Raw genomic sequence first — 16,948 nt, 5'->3', positions numbered from 1 at the left:
TTAGACATCTGATGCTGAAGATACCTCGGTTTCCGAATGTGATCCCCATGACCGGAGACACAGAGTTCCCGAGGTTGGGGGTAACGGCAGTTCTCATCTTTCCTACGACAGAGACTTACGTCCTTGAGTATTAGGAGATAAGTAAACCACAGGCGTGTTTAACCTCTCTTCGCATTGAAAGGAAACAGCGAAGCCCTCGGGGAGGTGCCGGTGATGTGCTTGCTACAATGCTAGGGAACCCAGTCACCGGTCTTCAACACCGAGCTCAACCGACAATCGGCGATCCTCGAAGAACCGAGTCGGGTGGACAACGGAGTCTGCTGGAAAATGGGGTCTACCGGAGATTTGGCATGTTGTGAGTTTCAAACGGCGGCTAAGAGTTGCGGATCTTTCGCCCCTTTGCTTGCTCCACGTGCCACCGGAAGCTTCCCACAACACTTGGTATTTACTTTTCCTCGGATGGCTTTTCCGTCATACATCCAGTACGGCAACTGATCACCAAAGTGGGAATGGCGGGGAGAGATTTGAGCAACAGAATAAAGTCACCATATCAAAACTATGTCCATGTCGTTCAGCTGACGCCGTTCGACTGATTACAGTTCGCCGAACATGGCTGTCTTTCCACAAACAAATGCCTGGCATCAACCCTGGCACGACATGCGCCCGACAAACTAATGCTATTTATTATTGAGAGGGTATTATGGTTCCTAAAGAGTTCACGAGAATCAATTTGGTAATGAAAGTTTATAATTTGCGTTTGAATTCCATCCTGGCTGTCTTGTAATGCAGTGCTACTCAGGTGTTTCAACTATCGTGCCCAGGTGCCGTCCGCCGATCAACAGTGAACTCTGAGACTCCGGCGACATCATAGTTCCTCCTGCAAAGCCCCTCCCTGAGGCAGCTTGAATCCTCCCGGAACCTGAGTCTGGAAAATCTGCTTAGGATCAAACTTTCTGCTCGTTGCAATCAACTGCTCCAACGTGCTGGGACTGCGGTGAAGAAGCGGGTTCTGCCAGCTTTCAGCGTAGGTTGCCTGCAGGTAGCTGCGGTAGACGCCCATCTCCTTTGCCTTGCGCCCGGCACCTTCAATTAGGTCCTGAACAGCCTTCTCAATGGTGTCATCGCTGGACCCCTCATTGCCATCGACGGAGACTGCCAGATGGATGTAGATGAGGTTGCCCTCTGTCTGGATAGGGCCCATTGAGTCAGATGCCCCACGACGCTCAGCCATGACGGAGGGAACTGGCTGGTAGGCCATGGCAACTGAGAAGCCATCAAGATCCAGGTAGCGCTGGAAGGCTTTGTCGGCCATTAGGAAGAACTCCTCCATCATTTCCTCGGAAGGTGCGAAGCTGATGGTGGCGAACAGCCATCTCTTTGGGTATGTTGCCAACGCGGCGTATTCGCGAGATACGGATGTCACGTTGTCAACTCGAAGAGTGTTGGTCGGGCCGCCTGGGAATAGCGGCTTCTGTGCAATGTTGAGGAAGGGCTTGAAGACGGCCGGCTCGATCACAGGTGGGTCGCTCTTGGTGTACTGCAAGCTGCTGCCAATGAACCAGCTCCTGGTGGCATTGCTGAGAACGAGGTTGTTGATGTAGTGCACGTAGGGATCGTATGATGGCATCGACGCCAGATCCGCGTGTGCCTTGAAGTGCTCCTTGCGGGTGGAGATGTCGTGGAATGTTTGGCCTCCCCAGAACTTGCCCTGAGGGAACGTTTGCATGGTGATGGCCGTGACGACGCCGAAGTTATTTGCGCCGCCTCTGAGGGCTTTCCACAGGTCCCTGTTCTCTCGCTCGTTCGCGTGAACGATGTCGCCGCTAGCGAGGACGACCTCGAAGTCCTCAACCACGTCGCAGATGAAGCCATAGCGAGGAGAGAAGAATGATGTGCCGCAGCCAAGGACTGCACCGCCCACACCAACACCCGCGACACGGGCGCCTAGGGTACTAAGATCGTATGGGTCAAGTTGCTCAGTGACCTGGTCCCAAGTCTGACTGGGGCTGACGACGATTGTCTTGCGATCCGCTGAGATACCGGAGGCCGGGAGACGAGCTAGGTCGATCAATACTCCGCCGTCGATGCTTGCGGCGCCTTTGTAGGGAGTATGCCCGCCACCGCGGATGGCAAACTGGCATTGATTCTTGCGTAATTCGAAACCTCGGGTGAGGGATCTCACTGCAATCGAGACATCATTGGAGGACTCGGGAATGACGATGCAGGCTGGATGAGTCTCGGCATTCTTGAGACTGAAGTATGAGCCGACCGACGAGGTGTAAGCTGTGTCGCGAGGTATCACCACATTGTGGCTGCCCATCAGCTTGACAAGTGCCTCACACTTTGATATAGTTAGCAAGTCAACATGCAAAGCTCATTGATTTAAAGGACTCACGCATGATGTCGAAGATGCAACCGCGTCTTCTACTGCTGCACTGCCAGGCGCAGAGTTCAGGCTCCCCAAGAGGATCTCATTGCTGGATGCCAGCTTCGAGAGGCTGAGCACCCACTGTTGGAGACCTGCGCCGAACATGATTCAAAATCTTAAAATTCTATGGAAATATGGGAAAATGCGAAATTGGGCTTTGATAGGGTTGACATGATGGAATTCTAGAGAAAGCGGATGATGCTTCAACAAAAGTACCGGGCGATTGCGCGAGTCGGCCAGATAGGGTGTTGTCCAATCGCCGAAAGTTTAGTACGTTTCCCTTAGTTTTGGGCGGTTCCCGCGCCCCGGGAAAGCACTACGGCAAACGAATAGCACCCTGTAACGGACAATTATGAGCATTCACCGGTCTCGTCAACGCTGGAGACATGCTGGTTTATCCGCAGGTTCATAATACAGCAGGTGAAGAAGACATCTAAACCCAAGCTGGAGTTTTGTCTGAATCGGCTACTCCAAGGACAATTCACGAACACTTCTCGCCAAAATGCCTGGTCTTACTACTACCGATATTCACAAAGTCGCGGTGGTTGGGGTAAGCCCCAGGCCATCCATGCCCATAGGGGAGTGTATGCTGACAACATGGGCAGAAAGGATATGTCGGAGGATACGTCTACGACAAACTCGTCGACGCCGGCTTCGATGTGACGGTCCTCTCTCGGTCGAACCCAAATAACAAGGCCAACGTCCGGGTCGTAGATTACGAATCCACGAAAAGCCTCACAGAGGCGTTGGAAGGCCAGGATGCCGTCGTCTCGACCATCTCGATGGCAGGCTGGCCCCACCAGTACAAGCTGATTGACGCCGCCGTCGCCGCAGGCACCGTCAAGCACTTCATCCCCAGCGACTTCACCGCGCTCTCCACCAACCCGCAAGTTGCCAGTCTGCCGTACTACAGAGACGCGGTCGGCATCCAGGACTACCTGCGAAAGAAGGCAGAGAGCGCAGGCATGAAGTGGACTGTCATTCAGACTGGCCCCATTATTGGGTGCGTGCTGAATGGAGCGTATGCGTACAACTTCCAAGACCGGACTGCGTTGCAAGTCGGCGACGAGAACAACAGCGGCCATAAAGTTAGCATGACGCGGGGCTACACCATTGGAAAGGCGGTTGTGTCCATATTCAGTAAGACGAAGGAGCTGAAGAGCGGACCCATTCACATCCATGATGTTGTTACGTCGCAGCAAGAGATTCTCAGGATTGCGGAAGAGAAGTCCGGCGCGAAGTGGTCGGTCTCTCATGTGGATGCTGAGGCCAAGCTGCAGGAAGGGCTCGGCATGTTCAAGGCAGCTGGAGACAAGCCGCCTCCTATCTTCGCTACGTTTCTCGTCATCCACTACACCATCTTTGGCGGCAAATACAAGACCGACTGGAACGGAGAGGGTAACAAGGCACTTGGTATTCCAACTTTGGCGAGAGAGGAGTGGGAGGATCTGATTGCGCAGAGGGTTCGGAACGAGCCTATTGATGGTGGGCTTCCGTGGAACTCTGCACCCAAGCCAAGGAAGTAAAATTCCACAACCTGTGTACCAGAGTAGACTGCTGTAAAGTTATTGAAAATACAGAGACGGTTCAAGTCTAAAGCCATATTGTGTTGGTCTAGTCATTTGGAACTTTCTAGGCGATTAGAAACGATGAAGTGGCGATCTTTCTTTCCTTCTAAGGCGATATTGTGGTACAACTGCAGAAAGAGAGGCAATCACCACGCTCAGAAAAGATTTTCTTCTGGACTCCAGGTAACGATGACTACATGCTAGATGCTTACTCAATAAATAAATACAAGTTTAGTGTCTTTAACAAATACTTCATACAATGATGCTCTACTAAGAGGGCAGAGCGAACCCGTTCCATTCGCGATACTCCAGCGGCACCTCCGGAAACTGGTCAATGCCGTCCATTAAGACAATACCCATTCCTCCGGCCTGATGGGTCTGCACATGGCAGTGCAGAAGCCAAGCGCCCGGATTTTCAACCTGGTATCTCACGACTGTCCAGACCGCGGGTGCATTACCGGCAATGTCTGGTGTGGTGAAAGTGTCGAGATGAGCCGGGTTCTCGAAGTTGAATGACCCCACCGGAAGGCTTCGCTCGGCGTCTTCCACGCTTCTCCAGGGAAACCTCCCTATACCAGAGCCAAGAAAAAACACCTTATTCCCATGCTTGTGAATCGGATGACTTTGAGCAAAAGGGCCCTCGGTCTCCAAGATCATGTCTACCCAATCACCAACTTCCGAGAAGACCACCAGCTCGCTCTCAGGTGCTTTGCTAGGTCCTTTGAAGAGCATTGGCGGGTCCAGTTCTTCAGCCGTCATGTTGTACAGCTCATGCCCCGAGAGGCTCCACTCGTACGCACCGTGAGGGCGACCAGGCTTTCTCAACACCAGCTTGACTGTCCGGTCAGGTCGTCTGGCCGGTCGCCGTTCAGGATACGGCTGGCCTTCTTCTGGCTTGAATGATCGGATTGGATCGATGAGAGGCTGCCCTGCGTAATTCATCTTTGGCTTTTGGTGACGCGGCGGGTCAGCAGCGTCGCCATACGCCATCTCTGCGAAGCCCCCGAGGATTTGGTTGAGGAGGTCATTGGCCATTCGGATAGTGTACCGCGCAGGCCCCTGGTCAAGTTTTACAAGCACTGACACTCGGTTTCCGTTGCCGACGTAAACGCGATCAGTAACCACAGGGTGAATGTACTGTCCGTCCACGGCATAGACATGAAGCTCGTGGTTGTCAATAGAAACTTGCAATGGGTAGAGGCCGCCAACATTGACAAAGGTCAGCGCCGCCCAGCCCAGTTTCTCATCAACACTGAAAGTGAAGTTGCCCTTGGGGTTTCTTCCCCCAATGCACTCTCTCACAGCATGCGGCGGAAGCTTCGCAACATCTACATCGTAGTCTCCCTGCAGCGCCTGAATTGGTGGCACGCAGCCCTTTGTCGTCATGTGGTCCTCGCCGAGGTCCTTCAGCATCTTGAGGATGATGGGGTTGGTCATGTTGTCCAACGTGATTGGGCCGAGGCAGTATTGAGATCCCACCCCGTTGACAATGATGGCATCCGTGCAAGCCAAGTCGAAGTTTGCAGTCGTTTCTATGTGGTAAAAGTCGTCAAACTTGTACTGGCTCCAGTCGGCTAGGAGCAGTGGCTGGTTCTGCAACTCAGCCGCAAGCATGGCTTGTTCCTCAGATGCATCACGGCTAATGAGATGGAACGGTCTCTTGACCTTTGGCGATGCATCTATGACGATTGCGCCATATAGACCGTCCATCAGCTGGCCTTTGGAGTGGGCGTGGTAGAAGAAGGTCCCGGCCTCCTCTGCCGCCCATCGGTAGAGATAAGAGGCCCCAGGGTGGATTTGGCGTTGTGTAAGCCCCGGAACGCCGTCACTCCAAGGCGTCGTCCGTTGCGCGATGCCATGAAAGTGCATCGTCGTGTCTTCCCGAAGGTAGTTCCGAACCAAGAACTCGACTTCATCGCCTTGTTCAAGCCGGAGCGTGGGACCCACGAACGTCCCATTGACAAGAATGGCATCCCTTGTGCCCGCACCGATGGCGTCCACCTTCCCAGAGGTGATATGTAATTCGAAGCGGACAGGCTGCCGGGCCGGCGATGGTTCTTTCGCACCGTCTAACTGGAGGAGGTCTGGTCGTTGGCACCAGGTAGGAGACCATATGCGCAAAGCGCACGAAAGAAGGGTCATAAGCTGCATGATTGACGGGTCTCAGAAACGAAGCTCCAGAAGTCATCGAGCAAGATTAGCTCGCCACGTGGAAAGTTGGTGATTCAGGCGATGAAGGGATGGAATTTGGAATAAGCTCCCAGGTGCACGCTCATCATAGGGATTAGAGTGGTTAAGGGGCGAGCTCTGCGAGACTTTGGGGCGCCGTGACAGTAGTGACGGCGGCAATCAAACACCGATCAGTGCGTTCCGGCAATCTGCCCACACCCTATCTTCCCCACGAGCTTAATCGTAGCAATAACCAGACAGCGCTGATCGACTTGGCAACACACCTCTTATTACAGGTAGAGATTCAGCTTCTTCCAATATCAATATTCAGATGCCACATCTTTCGCAGTATCTTTCGTTGTTCGCTGCTGGTTATGTCATCAATGCATTCACGAATTCTTTCAGCTCTCGCCATCGTCCCCTGCTTGGTAGCCGGGGAGTCGCTGAAACATGTCCTCGCTAGTCACGGGTCACTTACCGTGCTTCACGACCTCCTCATGGAGCTGAACCTGATGAGCACATTCGAAGCGGCTAAGAACTCGACACTTTTGGCGATGAATGACGATGCTTTCGAATACCTCGCGAACTGGGGGATGAACCTCAGCTCGATAGATCCAGAGCTTGCAAGAGGGATCATGAAGTATCATTTCCTAGATGGTTTTTACACTTCAACGAATCCCCTGTTGGGAATGGAGACGCAGCTGATTCATTCCGTTCTCCGTCCGCCTATTCTCACAAACGTTTCGGACGGTGCCGTGGTCAAGCTGACGGCTGCCGATAATGAAAACCCATTTCGGGTAGAATGCGGGATCCAGAAGGTTTTGCCTATCGTCGAAGCGGACATCTACTACGACTCGGGCGTCTTGCACACCATCAGCGAGAATCTCGTCCTTCCGCACAATCTGTCAGAAACGACAAACTTGGGAAATCTTGAAAAGTTCTGGAGCCTCGTCCAAAAGGCTCAAATGAGCGAGGTTTTGGAATCCTTCCGAGACACGACGATTATGTTGCCAAGCAATGAAGCGATGGAGAAATACAAATTTCATCTTGAATCTCTCGGCCCAGCGGACCTCCAGACTACCATCAACAACCACGTAATCCCGAACCGTGTTTTGTACCACACGAACTTCGGAGCAGGCAGCGAGGAGGTCACAGCAGTGAGCGGACTTAAGCTCAAGTTAAGCCGTGACGCCGTGGGCCGCCTCTTTGTCAACCATGCGCAAGTTCTGAAGCAGGACGTGCTCATCTACGGCGGGGTTTCACACGTGTTGGACAACGTGCTTCTAGTAAATCAAAGTATGTGTCTGACGTGAAAGGAAATCTAGACAATCTAACTGACTTGTCCAATAGGCTCTGGCTTGAATGTCAAAAGCGATGGTCTGTGGCAGTATGTGGCATCCTTGCGATGGTACGAATATCCTTGGAAGAACACGACAGAAGTCATTTTTGGGGCGGCTTTGCTGTTTATATTTGGTGCTCTCGTTATCCAAAAGGTCGTTCGGTGGAAGACTTCCTCGAATCAACGAGACTTTGGCGGTTGCATCACGAAGGAAGGTGTAGTTCGGGAAACACAGTTTAGGTCTTCTGTTGTGTATTACTATGTGCCAGTTTAGGCAACAATTAAATCCAGAGCAATAAAAAACACTCAAAATTGCCTTTAATCTCAGGCAATATTTCCTTGAGTTGACTAGCATATGACCACAGGTGGCCGTTGACTTCAGCGGCTGCATTCATATTGTTTGTCTATTCCAGTACTTTTTTCCCAGAAGGTGTCCCTGATGCTGAGATTCTCTCACATGCACGGATCCCGCCAGCCGTGATAGAGACTAGCCTGTGTGAGAGGAACCACCTGTCAGTGATACAAGAGACAGCAGTTATTGCAAACATGTTTGGAGACTTGGGTGCTTCGACATCTAGATTGGGACCCCGCTACTCGGATACCTGTGCAATCCTATTGGCTGAAAGATGAGATGATGCCCCTTTCAGGCGCCTATTTTGAGGAGTGACCAATCACGCGATCTTCATCCGTTTGCCAACTTTGAAAGATCCATCAGCTTAGCAACAGGATGAATAAGGTTCTTGCCGAAGGCTTGCTAAGATTTGGATCACGGCGAAAGCATTTGTCGCTCGGCAACCAGTCTCCGAAAGACTTTCCTGCCCAACTGCTTACCTACTCCGATACTCGGCAATCTCTTGGCCACTCACGACGGGATGAAAGGCTTCCCAAGATGACGGTAATCATTCGCCGAAATCTGTGATGTGAAGGCTCTTGAAGAGAATTGAAGGAGTCTGTGACTTGCGGCTAGCAGCAATAGGCAACACAAATCTGAGCAGGGATGGCTTTGAGGGAGGTGAGCTCGGGAACCCGAGTGCAGTAGAGACATCGATGTAGCCCATCCTGATCCTCGTCCAGCGGTGAACCGTAATAAGCCTTTGGCAAGGGCGCCATCAAGCATAGCCGTCAACGAGACTTTTTCCTGGAGAGTAAATTTGAAGAAGTGCCGCGTCGGCGAAGAAGACAGAAGGCAGTCTCCGATCACTTCTGACTGATGCCGCATCTGACGCATCGCATGCACCAGGCCCTGCTCTAGGTTGACTTAAGCCGCCTTTCACTGTGAGCAGGGCGAATTCATTTTACTCTGCAGAATATTCCTATGTGCCTTTGCTTGATTATACAGAATTATTTTTGATTGAAGTCAAGATGACGTCAACCCAACAGCCTGTTCCTGAAGATGTGGTCACTCTCGAAGAGGAAGTCGAGTTTGAAACTCGCCTCTTCGAGAAGATCCAAGGAGATGATTTCATCGTGGAGTGGAATGGCCCCGACGACAAAGGCAATGCCCAAAATCTTCCCAAACCGCGAAAGTGGCTCATCACCTGGGTCCTTGCCCTGTATGTGTTGTCGACAACCTTCTCGTCATCTGTCTTCAGCGCTGCGTCAGCAGTGACCGCAAAGGAATTCGAGACCACCGTTCAGACTATGGTGTTTGGTGGCACATCGCTGTTCATGCTCGGGTTTGCTGTTGGCCCCATCATCTTTGGGTGAGTGACGTCCTCATGTTCTGATTTTCTCTTTAGTACTGACCAGAGGCCAGGCCACTATCTGAGCGCTATGGGCGAAAGGGTCCCCTGGTTATTGGCTACGTCTCCTTTGCTCTACTCCAGCTTCCGGCAGCCAATGCTCAGAGTCTCTTCGCCATCTTCGTGTCTCGCTTTCTCCAGGGAGTCTTTGGTGCAGCACCTTCTGCGATCTTGAGCGGCACTCTGGCCGACATCTGGACACCAAAGCAGAGAGGTTTCGCGATGCCGTGCACTGGAACCTTCCTCATGATTGGACCGGTGATTGGACCAATGACTGGTTCTGTCATCGTCCAGAGCTACTTAGGCTGGCGTTGGATATTCAACTTCACCGCCATAGTTACTCTTGCCATTGCGGCGATCACGTATCCCCTCTTGAGTGAGACCTATTCGCCGGTTCTCTTGGCAAAGAGGGCAAGGCGCATGCGTCATATGACACGCAACTGGGCGCTCAGGGCAAGATCTGAGGAACAGGACCGAAACCTCAAGGATGTTGTAGAGAGTTGTCTTTCTCGGCCGGCGAAGATGCTTGTCTTGGAGCCCATTCTTCTTCTGATGTCCACCTACATCTCCGTGGTTTTTGGTAGGTTATCAGCTGCTATTTGCTGGTCGTTGCTCTGGCTAACCATTCATTGATAGGCCTGATGTACATTTTCTTCCTTGCATACCCCATGTCATTCGCCAATGAACGGCACTGGGACTCTACCTCGGCGGGCCTTCCCCTTCTTTCCATCCTGCTTGGAACCGTCATCGGGGGTGCTCTCATCATCCTCACGGTCAATACCAACCTGTCCCCAGATCCCAAGGCTGGCAGGCCGCAGGAGAATAGGCTCCTCCTCATGATGCTTGGCTCCGTCTGCCTGCCGGTCGGAATGTTCTGGTTCGCCGCGACAAGCTCGCCGGAGACTAGTGCAACGCAACAGATCACTGCAGGTGTGCCAATTGGCATGGGCATCATTCTCATCAACATGCAAGGAATGAACTACATCGTGGACTGCTACGGACCATTCTCGAACTCTGCAATCTCAGCGAACACTTTCATGCGGTCGCTGTTCGCGTCCGGCTTTCCGGTCTTCGCGTAAGTTCCCTTCTCACCCGAGTCTTGATAGCATTAACATAGGTTGACATATTGCAGGACCTCTCTTTACAGCTCAATCGGAGTCGCTCGCGCGACGTCATTTTTGGGCCTCTTCGGTGTTGTTCTGGCGCCTATTCCGTTTCTGTTCTTCAAGTATGGGGAGGAGATCCGTTCCAGGAGCAAGTGGGCGCCCTATTAGTTACCTGCGTGGGATTATTTAGGGGGTATTCAGGGGGGCTAGGCCTATGAGCACACGAGCATTTTGGACATTTTAGAATGGGTATCGTAAGTCCATAAGCAAGGGAATAGCTATATTGAACACATTTGAATCAACTCCAATTAAGACCTGGTTTCTTGAGCGATGAAGTCTTGTCCTTATGTTTGTTTGCCTCCCAGCGTAGTTATTTCTCAGATAGGTACGCATTCACAAGCAACTAGACCATCTGCCAACCTCTCGCTCTTATCATGGCTACCTGTGAGCGACAAGCTCAACAGTTGCTTGTCTCACGTACAAAAAAAGACTGAAATTAGCTATGGTCCTAAATCATTTGCATGAAGTAGATCAGAGAATAGCCCGTCGTATCAACAGAACTCTGTCCCTAAGACCTATCTCATTGAAAGACTGGAACCCTAACCTGCGTAGAACTGAGCGATGCATACCGCAGGAACACAACAAGCCGAACCACGAAGGAAATACAAAAGGAACCTCACATGGGAAATAAATGATTGATCTGTACCATTTGCTCAATTTGGATCTACCTAAGCTATGTGTGCAACATGTTCCAACCTCACCAGACCCTGTCCATGTTCGTGCACTTATTCGCAGCTCTCGTCTTCCCAGAAGACGAAAAACCTGGTCTCGATACTGCGACGAGCAGGGCCAATGTCGTCAGGGGTTGGGAAAGCGCTATGCGGCGTACGGCGAGCTCTTCCGTCCTTCTTCGAATCAAAGATCTTGATCAAGATGACATCGTCTCTGGTCATGCCGCTCCTGAACCACCACTTGTGCTGAGTTGAGCTCTCAGGCGGGGCAATTTGCCACATGTGGTTCTCTGTGGGCTTTCGCGGCCACTGGAAAGGAACGCAGTGCATCGTGTCATGCAGCTCGTCGTCCCGCACTGACCTGGCATCGCAGAGCGCCAGGGGCTCGCGGTGGACCTGCTCCCAGGGTCTCCAGAGGTTGATGATGGCCCAGCGGTGCTTGCCATCGTGCTTGGCGCCCTCACCAGGGGGCATGTCGTCGTACAGGCGGCGGATGGCACCGAGGTCTGACTGATCAATGTGCACGAATCTTGCGGAAAGGAGGCCGCCGTCAGTCATGGCCATGTCGGGCTTCTTGGCTTCTTCTTCAGGGTCGGTCTTCTCCCATTGGCGTTGGCGGATGATGTGGGAGATCAAGCGGACGTCAGAAGCTCCGGTGCTGTACGAAGATTAGCGAAGACGCACAGGAGAAAACGCCGCCAGGGCCGACTTACATCTTTCTCATGAATTCCTCACACTCCGCATTGTAGACCTTGTTGAGGTGCTCGTCGATGGGGCTCCAGGGAAAGTCTTTGTACGAAGTAGGAAAATGTTCGAACTGGAATCCAGTCTTATCAAGACTGAACTCGCTCTCCTTTCCTCTGGCGTTTTGGATGACGACCTCGCGGGGGTCGTACTTGCGTCGCATCTGCGCGAAGGTGCCGCCCCAAATCATCTCGTCTCCGCCCTTTCTGGGGTCGAGGCGGTAGTTGAGCGTCACGGTGTAAGCAGACACGTTATGGTTGTCAATGGCATCGAGCTTGGCGCGCTCTTCAGCCTCCTTTTCCTTGTCAACTTCTGCAGTGGCTTTGTACTCGACGGTGTCGCCGGAGACTGTGAGCTTTCTTTGGATATCGGTGTCCAGGAAGGCAAGCTCGTCCTTCGTGGCATAGTTCAGCTCAAGGGTAGGCATTGTGGTCAGGTTGGGGGCGCTGGGGCGCTGGAAACAGAGAGCTGGACTGAGTAATTTCAAATGGTAACACTACGTCGCAGAAGCTTGCGGTTGTTGGTGACTGACAATAAAGAGGAAGTCTGGCTGGTGAAGAAATGCTCTTTTATCGTCATGCTCGAGCCACGGGTGACCCGATTTGCTAATTGCTGGCGTTGAACCTTGCCCATGACTGTTCTCCGGTGTAGCAGCTGTTTGGCGATTCGACTGGTTCGGTCGGTGACTGGAAGCCGAAGCAGCGTAAGTGAGCATGAGAACAGGGATGAGGACACTTGAGCGGAGTACTGAGTCCCCCAGAGAAGCCGACCTGTGTTGAAGTTTGGCTGCAATCGATCCGCATCATTTAGCATGGATCTCGGTCGTTTGACGTATCAATTTTCTTGTCAATGGAAGCCAACCCATGATGATGGCCAAATAGCCGTCAAGACGTCGTGGCCTTGACAGGGCTTGGTGAAGCCGAAACAACTGGGCTTCTAGGCGAACAGCAGTGCTCCAGCGCCTGGGATGAACCTAGGGCGGTATGTTCGCCGTCATTGACAGAACACCAGATCTTCTTTACATCAAAGTCAACACCCCTCGAACGACAAATGAACGGGATGAGGATGCAAATAGGATCTAGGATTTGAGCAAGCTTATGTAAATTTCATTCAAATAGTCTACGGAACGACTGAAAGCACATCACACTCCCTTCTGGAAATTGTAGTTTTCCACCCAACCAACAATGCACCTGTGCACAAAGACGTCAGCTCAAGGACACCGCCATCGACGCGGGAACCTCTTACCTGCTTCGGCTCATGTCAGCAAAGTTGAAATGATCTGGAATGAACTTTTGCATGAAATCGGGGTCTTCGCGCATTTTCTCAATGCACTCGATGTTCGGGACAATCATAGAGATTACGCTGTCGTAGTCTAGTAACATCGCTTCTGGCGCGTCAGGAAACAAGCGCTTGAAGGCCGCTTTGGAAGTAGAGTCGTTGTGTGTCTAGGGCGTTGCTGGTCAGTTTGTGGAAACCGGGATCACATCTGTAAACGGCACCATACCACACTGTAGGAGACTGCGCCGTACTTCTTGAGAAGAGAAGTAATGATTGGGCTGTTGACGTGCTCAAGGTGGTGGTGATGGCTTTGCTCATCCATGTCTGGCTTCCTGTAGACATAGATGTTGTACGCCAGCAGGCGGTTCGATTGTTCATTGGAGCCCATTCTGGAGATTTGGTGGGTTGAATCAAGAACGTCCACAACGGCAGAATGTCTATGCGAAATAATCGATTACCGCGGGGTCTTCGCGGATGAATGGCAGACAACGTCCGCGATAAGTATTCCGATCGAGAGCGATATTGCTTGGTAGATGGGATGAGCCGCTGGATGGTTTTCACAATAATTAGCGGTGGTATCGGGGATGTGTTTTCCGCTAAAGTTTGCTGTTCACCGGCCTGTCGGCTCTCATTTGGGTACACTGGACAGTGCACAGCGCGTCGGCATTGAACCTCTTCTGTCCCACAAGCCCTGGCCGTCTTGAGCGTGCTTCGCGGACTCGGTCTGGAGCACATTTCAGGGTTCGCCGGCCACGCATTACCGATACACACGGCAGAAGACCAAAGAAAAGATTTCTATATAGTTTAGACAAGAGACTGGTACAATACCATTGGCTCCAAGATGCTTCTTTCATCATCTTCTCTTCGCAAGCTCCGTATCCTCTCTCGCAATTCCCACACCCAAAGAACGATCTCACGATACCCCCGAACGTCTCCAAAAATGCCCGCCATCGCTGATCACAAGGTCGTCGTTATCACAGGCGCCAACAAGGGCCTAGGCTATCAAGCTGTGAAGACACTTCTCGGTTCTGACAAGAAATACCACATCTTCTTGGGAAGCCGTGACTTCGCCAAGGGACAGGAGGCCGCAGACACAGCACGCAAGGAGGTTTCCTCCCTTAGCACTGTCGAGCCTCTGCAGCTCGATGTCGAGAGCGATGAGTCCATCCAGAAGGCCTACGAAACTGTCGAGAGTAAATGCGACAGAGTTGATGTGCTCATCAACAACGCTGGTAAGTCACATCTCCTCCATTTCATTGCGCATTGAACTTTGGCTGAACTCCCTGTGCCCTCTAGGTGTGATGCTTGACCAGCAGATCGAGCGCGGCAACATGACTGCTCGTGAGGTTTACAACAAGTCGTGGGACATCAACGTCACTGGACCTCATGTCATTACGACCACTTTCCTGCCGCTGCTGCTGAAGTCTTCTGACCCCAGACTCATCTTCAACACCAGCGGTGTGTCGTCCTTGGCCAACGCTGCGGACTCGTCCCATTTCACGTACAAGGTGCCCCCTGCTGGAGCGCCTAAGCCGGTCGGCACCATCTCTTACAGAGCTGCGAAGGCTGGGTTGAACATGGTCATGCTGGAGTGGGTGAGGATGTTGACGAACGATGGGGTAAAGGTCTGGTGTGTTGCCCCTGGTTTCTTTGCAACGGATATTGGAGAGGGCAACCCGGAGTCAATGAGGAAAATGGGTGCGGGCGATCCCGCTGGTGGTGGCAAGGCGCTCGTCGATGTTGTTGAGGGCAAGAGGGACGCGGATGTTGGCAAGGTCTGCAACATGGCGGTATACGGCACACCTGTGCAGGCATGGTAAAAAGCAGAATTGCATAGTCTGGTTAGAAATAAATGCATGTTCGTCACCATAAGCATCCCATTCTATTACTGCAATTTGGCATCCATAGTGGTTGGGCTGGATCAAGCCAACGTGTCGGCGGAATCCAGAAGCTACGCGGTTCGGATCTGCAACCTTGTTCTTGGTTTAGTAGCGATTTATGTGAAGATGCCTTGGTGCTCTGTGATATCCATACAATCTTTACGTTTGTGATGCACATGGCCGAGGAAGTCAAATTTTCTCGTTATGTGAATGTCATCATAGTTGAGCATCTTGTTTCATTTACACATTCCTTGAGTATGATGCCATTTTCACGGGATACCAATGCAGGCTCGTGTTCGTTGTGAGCTCAGGGCCACAGTCTTGCATCACGGTATCACCCGCCTATGGAAGGTCATTCATCAAATGAAGTAGGGCTTAATATCATTCTGTTTCATAGCTCAAGAGAATGTGATACGTCTTGAACAAGCTATTCCTTTTCCTGGTCCTCCCAGAAAACAAGACATCTGATCTCAATGCTCTCACGAGGTGGACCGAAGTCATTCGGGGTTTGAATTGCAGTGTGCGGTGTCCGCCTCGCCCTTCCATCCAACTTTGAGTCGAAGCACTTGATCAATAGCGCCTCGTCTGTCGTCATATTGCTAGCATAGTACCACTTATGCTTGGGGCTTGCCTTCATATGCCACTGCTCGTTGTCTTTGTTCATGGTGTTGGGGGGCTTTCCAATTACAATGCGGGTAGTGACGGGAACAAGGTCAGACTCGTCAACACTGCGGGCGTCGCAGACAGCGAGAGGCTCACGGTTGACAGGCTTGAGAGGCTGCCACACATTGATAATACCCCAACGGTTATGTGTCTTCGCACGAAGCATCTCTGCTTCGGGAAGTCTGTCAAGGATGATTTGAGCCCCGTCGTAGGATTGATCTAGACTCCGTCAATTGAGGTATGTCTTCTCTGATTGGCACATGATATGCTTACCGACGTGGACAAACATTGCAGGCGGTTGCATGTTCAGCATTGCATCGTCGGGCACATCATCCTCAATGTTGACAATCTTTTGGTGGCTGTCACGGCGAATCACATGAGGAGCGAATGGGTGGACGTATGTCGCTCCCGTGCTGTGTTGGGCCTCAGCAAGGAGTTTTCTGAAGGTACGTTTGGGCGCTGTACTTACTGTCGCTTTAGAAGATCTTGGACATCTTTCTGCAGTTGAGAAGGCAGTCCAAATCGATAGTCGCCGTCCCACTGCTTCTCTTGGATCGTGCTCTCAACCCACTGGAAGCCGTGGGTGTCAAGCTTGAAGTCGTCTTCACAAGTACGACTGTCGGTCACGTTGACGAGTTGCTCGTCATACTTCGCTCTCTGGAAGCCTACTGTAGCGATGTATTGGACTGGATACTTTTCACCCTTGGCTGGTGGCAGGTGACAGTTGACGTAGGCCTGCACAGACTCTGGGGCTTTCGTGACGTGTGGCATCGTTGGTTTTTGGAAGTATCTCAAAGTGAAAGATAGACTACAGAGCTAGGGCACAGGATAAAGGTCCGGGAATGGCGATGATGAAGTTTCAATATATGGAGCTTAAACCGAAGACATTCGTCGGTGATTGTAGCCTCTTTTACCGCGAGGCACTCAACTTGTCGGCTTCTGCTGCGCTGCTGTACCACCACGGCGGGATGATAGTTCATAAGCGGCGAAACTTCAGTACCGGTCTATCCTAAACCTAAGTATTTACCTTACTTTATTCATTGTCGCTTATTAACATTCACAGTATCAGTGTCGGTAGAGAACCTTTGAAAGCGACCAACAAGTGCGTAGAATCGGCTGATCTAGAGGAAGCCGATAAAAGTGTTCGGGCAGACAACAGGGCTTCTGGGTGCGTCTTGTCACGGTGACCTTTCGCCGGTTGCCGCGCAAAACGTTGACAGTACGGCTGCAGAAGCCACCATGAGCGCTGGACAGCGGAAGCAGACTGCCGTTCAGAGCTAGAAACCCCCCCTGGTGATTT

The 16,948-nt window shown here is 51.8% G+C and overlaps 9 protein-coding genes across 9 annotated transcripts; 4 read left to right on the top strand and 5 right to left on the bottom strand.

Annotated features, from left to right (window-relative positions):
- Positions 1-865: 865 nt before the first annotated feature.
- On the bottom strand, positions 866-2,533 carry sol5-1 (Bifunctional solanapyrone synthase; the record flags this gene model as incomplete). Its single annotated transcript, XM_036632174.1, has 2 exons — positions 866-2,341; positions 2,396-2,533. The coding sequence occupies 2 exons, from the start codon at positions 2,531-2,533 to the stop codon at positions 866-868; spliced, it is 1,614 nt and encodes a 537-aa protein (XP_036501903.1).
- Positions 2,534-2,930: 397 nt separating this feature from the next.
- Positions 2,931-3,954, top strand: CGCS363_v000324 (Isoflavone reductase-like protein PCBER1; the record flags this gene model as incomplete). Its single annotated transcript, XM_036632173.1, has 2 exons — positions 2,931-2,978; positions 3,034-3,954. The coding sequence occupies 2 exons, from the start codon at positions 2,931-2,933 to the stop codon at positions 3,952-3,954; spliced, it is 969 nt and encodes a 322-aa protein (XP_036501904.1).
- A 312-nt stretch (positions 3,955-4,266) lies between these two features.
- abr2-0 (Laccase abr2) lies at positions 4,267-6,147 on the bottom strand (the record flags this gene model as incomplete). The annotated part of the gene is made up of 1 exon (XM_036632172.1): positions 4,267-6,147. One exon carries the CDS (start codon positions 6,145-6,147, stop codon positions 4,267-4,269), a length of 1,881 nt encoding a protein of 626 aa, XP_036501897.1.
- A 401-nt stretch (positions 6,148-6,548) lies between these two features.
- On the top strand, positions 6,549-7,778 carry CGCS363_v000322 (Fasciclin-like arabinogalactan protein; the record flags this gene model as incomplete). Its single annotated transcript, XM_036632171.1, has 2 exons — positions 6,549-7,461; positions 7,516-7,778. The coding sequence occupies 2 exons, from the start codon at positions 6,549-6,551 to the stop codon at positions 7,776-7,778; spliced, it is 1,176 nt and encodes a 391-aa protein (XP_036501898.1).
- Positions 7,779-8,866: 1,088 nt separating this feature from the next.
- Positions 8,867-10,570, top strand: mrr1-0 (Citrinin biosynthesis cluster MFS transporter mrr1; the record flags this gene model as incomplete). Its single annotated transcript, XM_036632170.1, has 5 exons — positions 8,867-9,207; positions 9,261-9,826; positions 9,883-10,321; positions 10,379-10,491; positions 10,563-10,570. The coding sequence occupies 5 exons, from the start codon at positions 8,867-8,869 to the stop codon at positions 10,568-10,570; spliced, it is 1,467 nt and encodes a 488-aa protein (XP_036501899.1).
- Positions 10,571-11,137: 567 nt separating this feature from the next.
- On the bottom strand, positions 11,138-12,254 carry asaB-0 (Hydroxylase/desaturase asaB; the record flags this gene model as incomplete). Its single annotated transcript, XM_036632169.1, has 2 exons — positions 11,138-11,741; positions 11,797-12,254. The coding sequence occupies 2 exons, from the start codon at positions 12,252-12,254 to the stop codon at positions 11,138-11,140; spliced, it is 1,062 nt and encodes a 353-aa protein (XP_036501900.1).
- Positions 12,255-12,968: 714 nt separating this feature from the next.
- aurZ-0 (Dehydratase aurZ) lies at positions 12,969-13,493 on the bottom strand (the record flags this gene model as incomplete). The annotated part of the gene is made up of 3 exons (XM_036632168.1): positions 12,969-13,017; positions 13,073-13,272; positions 13,332-13,493. 3 exons carry the CDS (start codon positions 13,491-13,493, stop codon positions 12,969-12,971), a joined length of 411 nt encoding a protein of 136 aa, XP_036500998.1.
- Positions 13,494-14,045: 552 nt separating this feature from the next.
- On the top strand, positions 14,046-14,925 carry tropE-1 (Short-chain dehydrogenase/reductase tropE; the record flags this gene model as incomplete). The annotated part of the gene is made up of 2 exons (XM_036632167.1): positions 14,046-14,337; positions 14,402-14,925. 2 exons carry the CDS (start codon positions 14,046-14,048, stop codon positions 14,923-14,925), a joined length of 816 nt encoding a protein of 271 aa, XP_036500997.1.
- Positions 14,926-15,412: 487 nt separating this feature from the next.
- Positions 15,413-16,419, bottom strand: asaB-4 (Hydroxylase/desaturase asaB; the record flags this gene model as incomplete). The annotated part of the gene is made up of 3 exons (XM_036632166.1): positions 15,413-15,867; positions 15,922-16,061; positions 16,118-16,419. 3 exons carry the CDS (start codon positions 16,417-16,419, stop codon positions 15,413-15,415), a joined length of 897 nt encoding a protein of 298 aa, XP_036501004.1.
- Positions 16,420-16,948: the final 529 nt, after the last annotated feature.

This window comes from Colletotrichum siamense (genome assembly GCF_013390195.1).
Source record: "Colletotrichum siamense strain Cg363 chromosome Unknown KSG_Cg363_contig01, whole genome shotgun sequence".
Classification (NCBI taxonomy): Eukaryota; Fungi; Ascomycota; class Sordariomycetes; order Glomerellales; family Glomerellaceae; genus Colletotrichum; species Colletotrichum siamense.
This window is presented reverse-complemented; position numbering and strand designations above follow the sequence as displayed.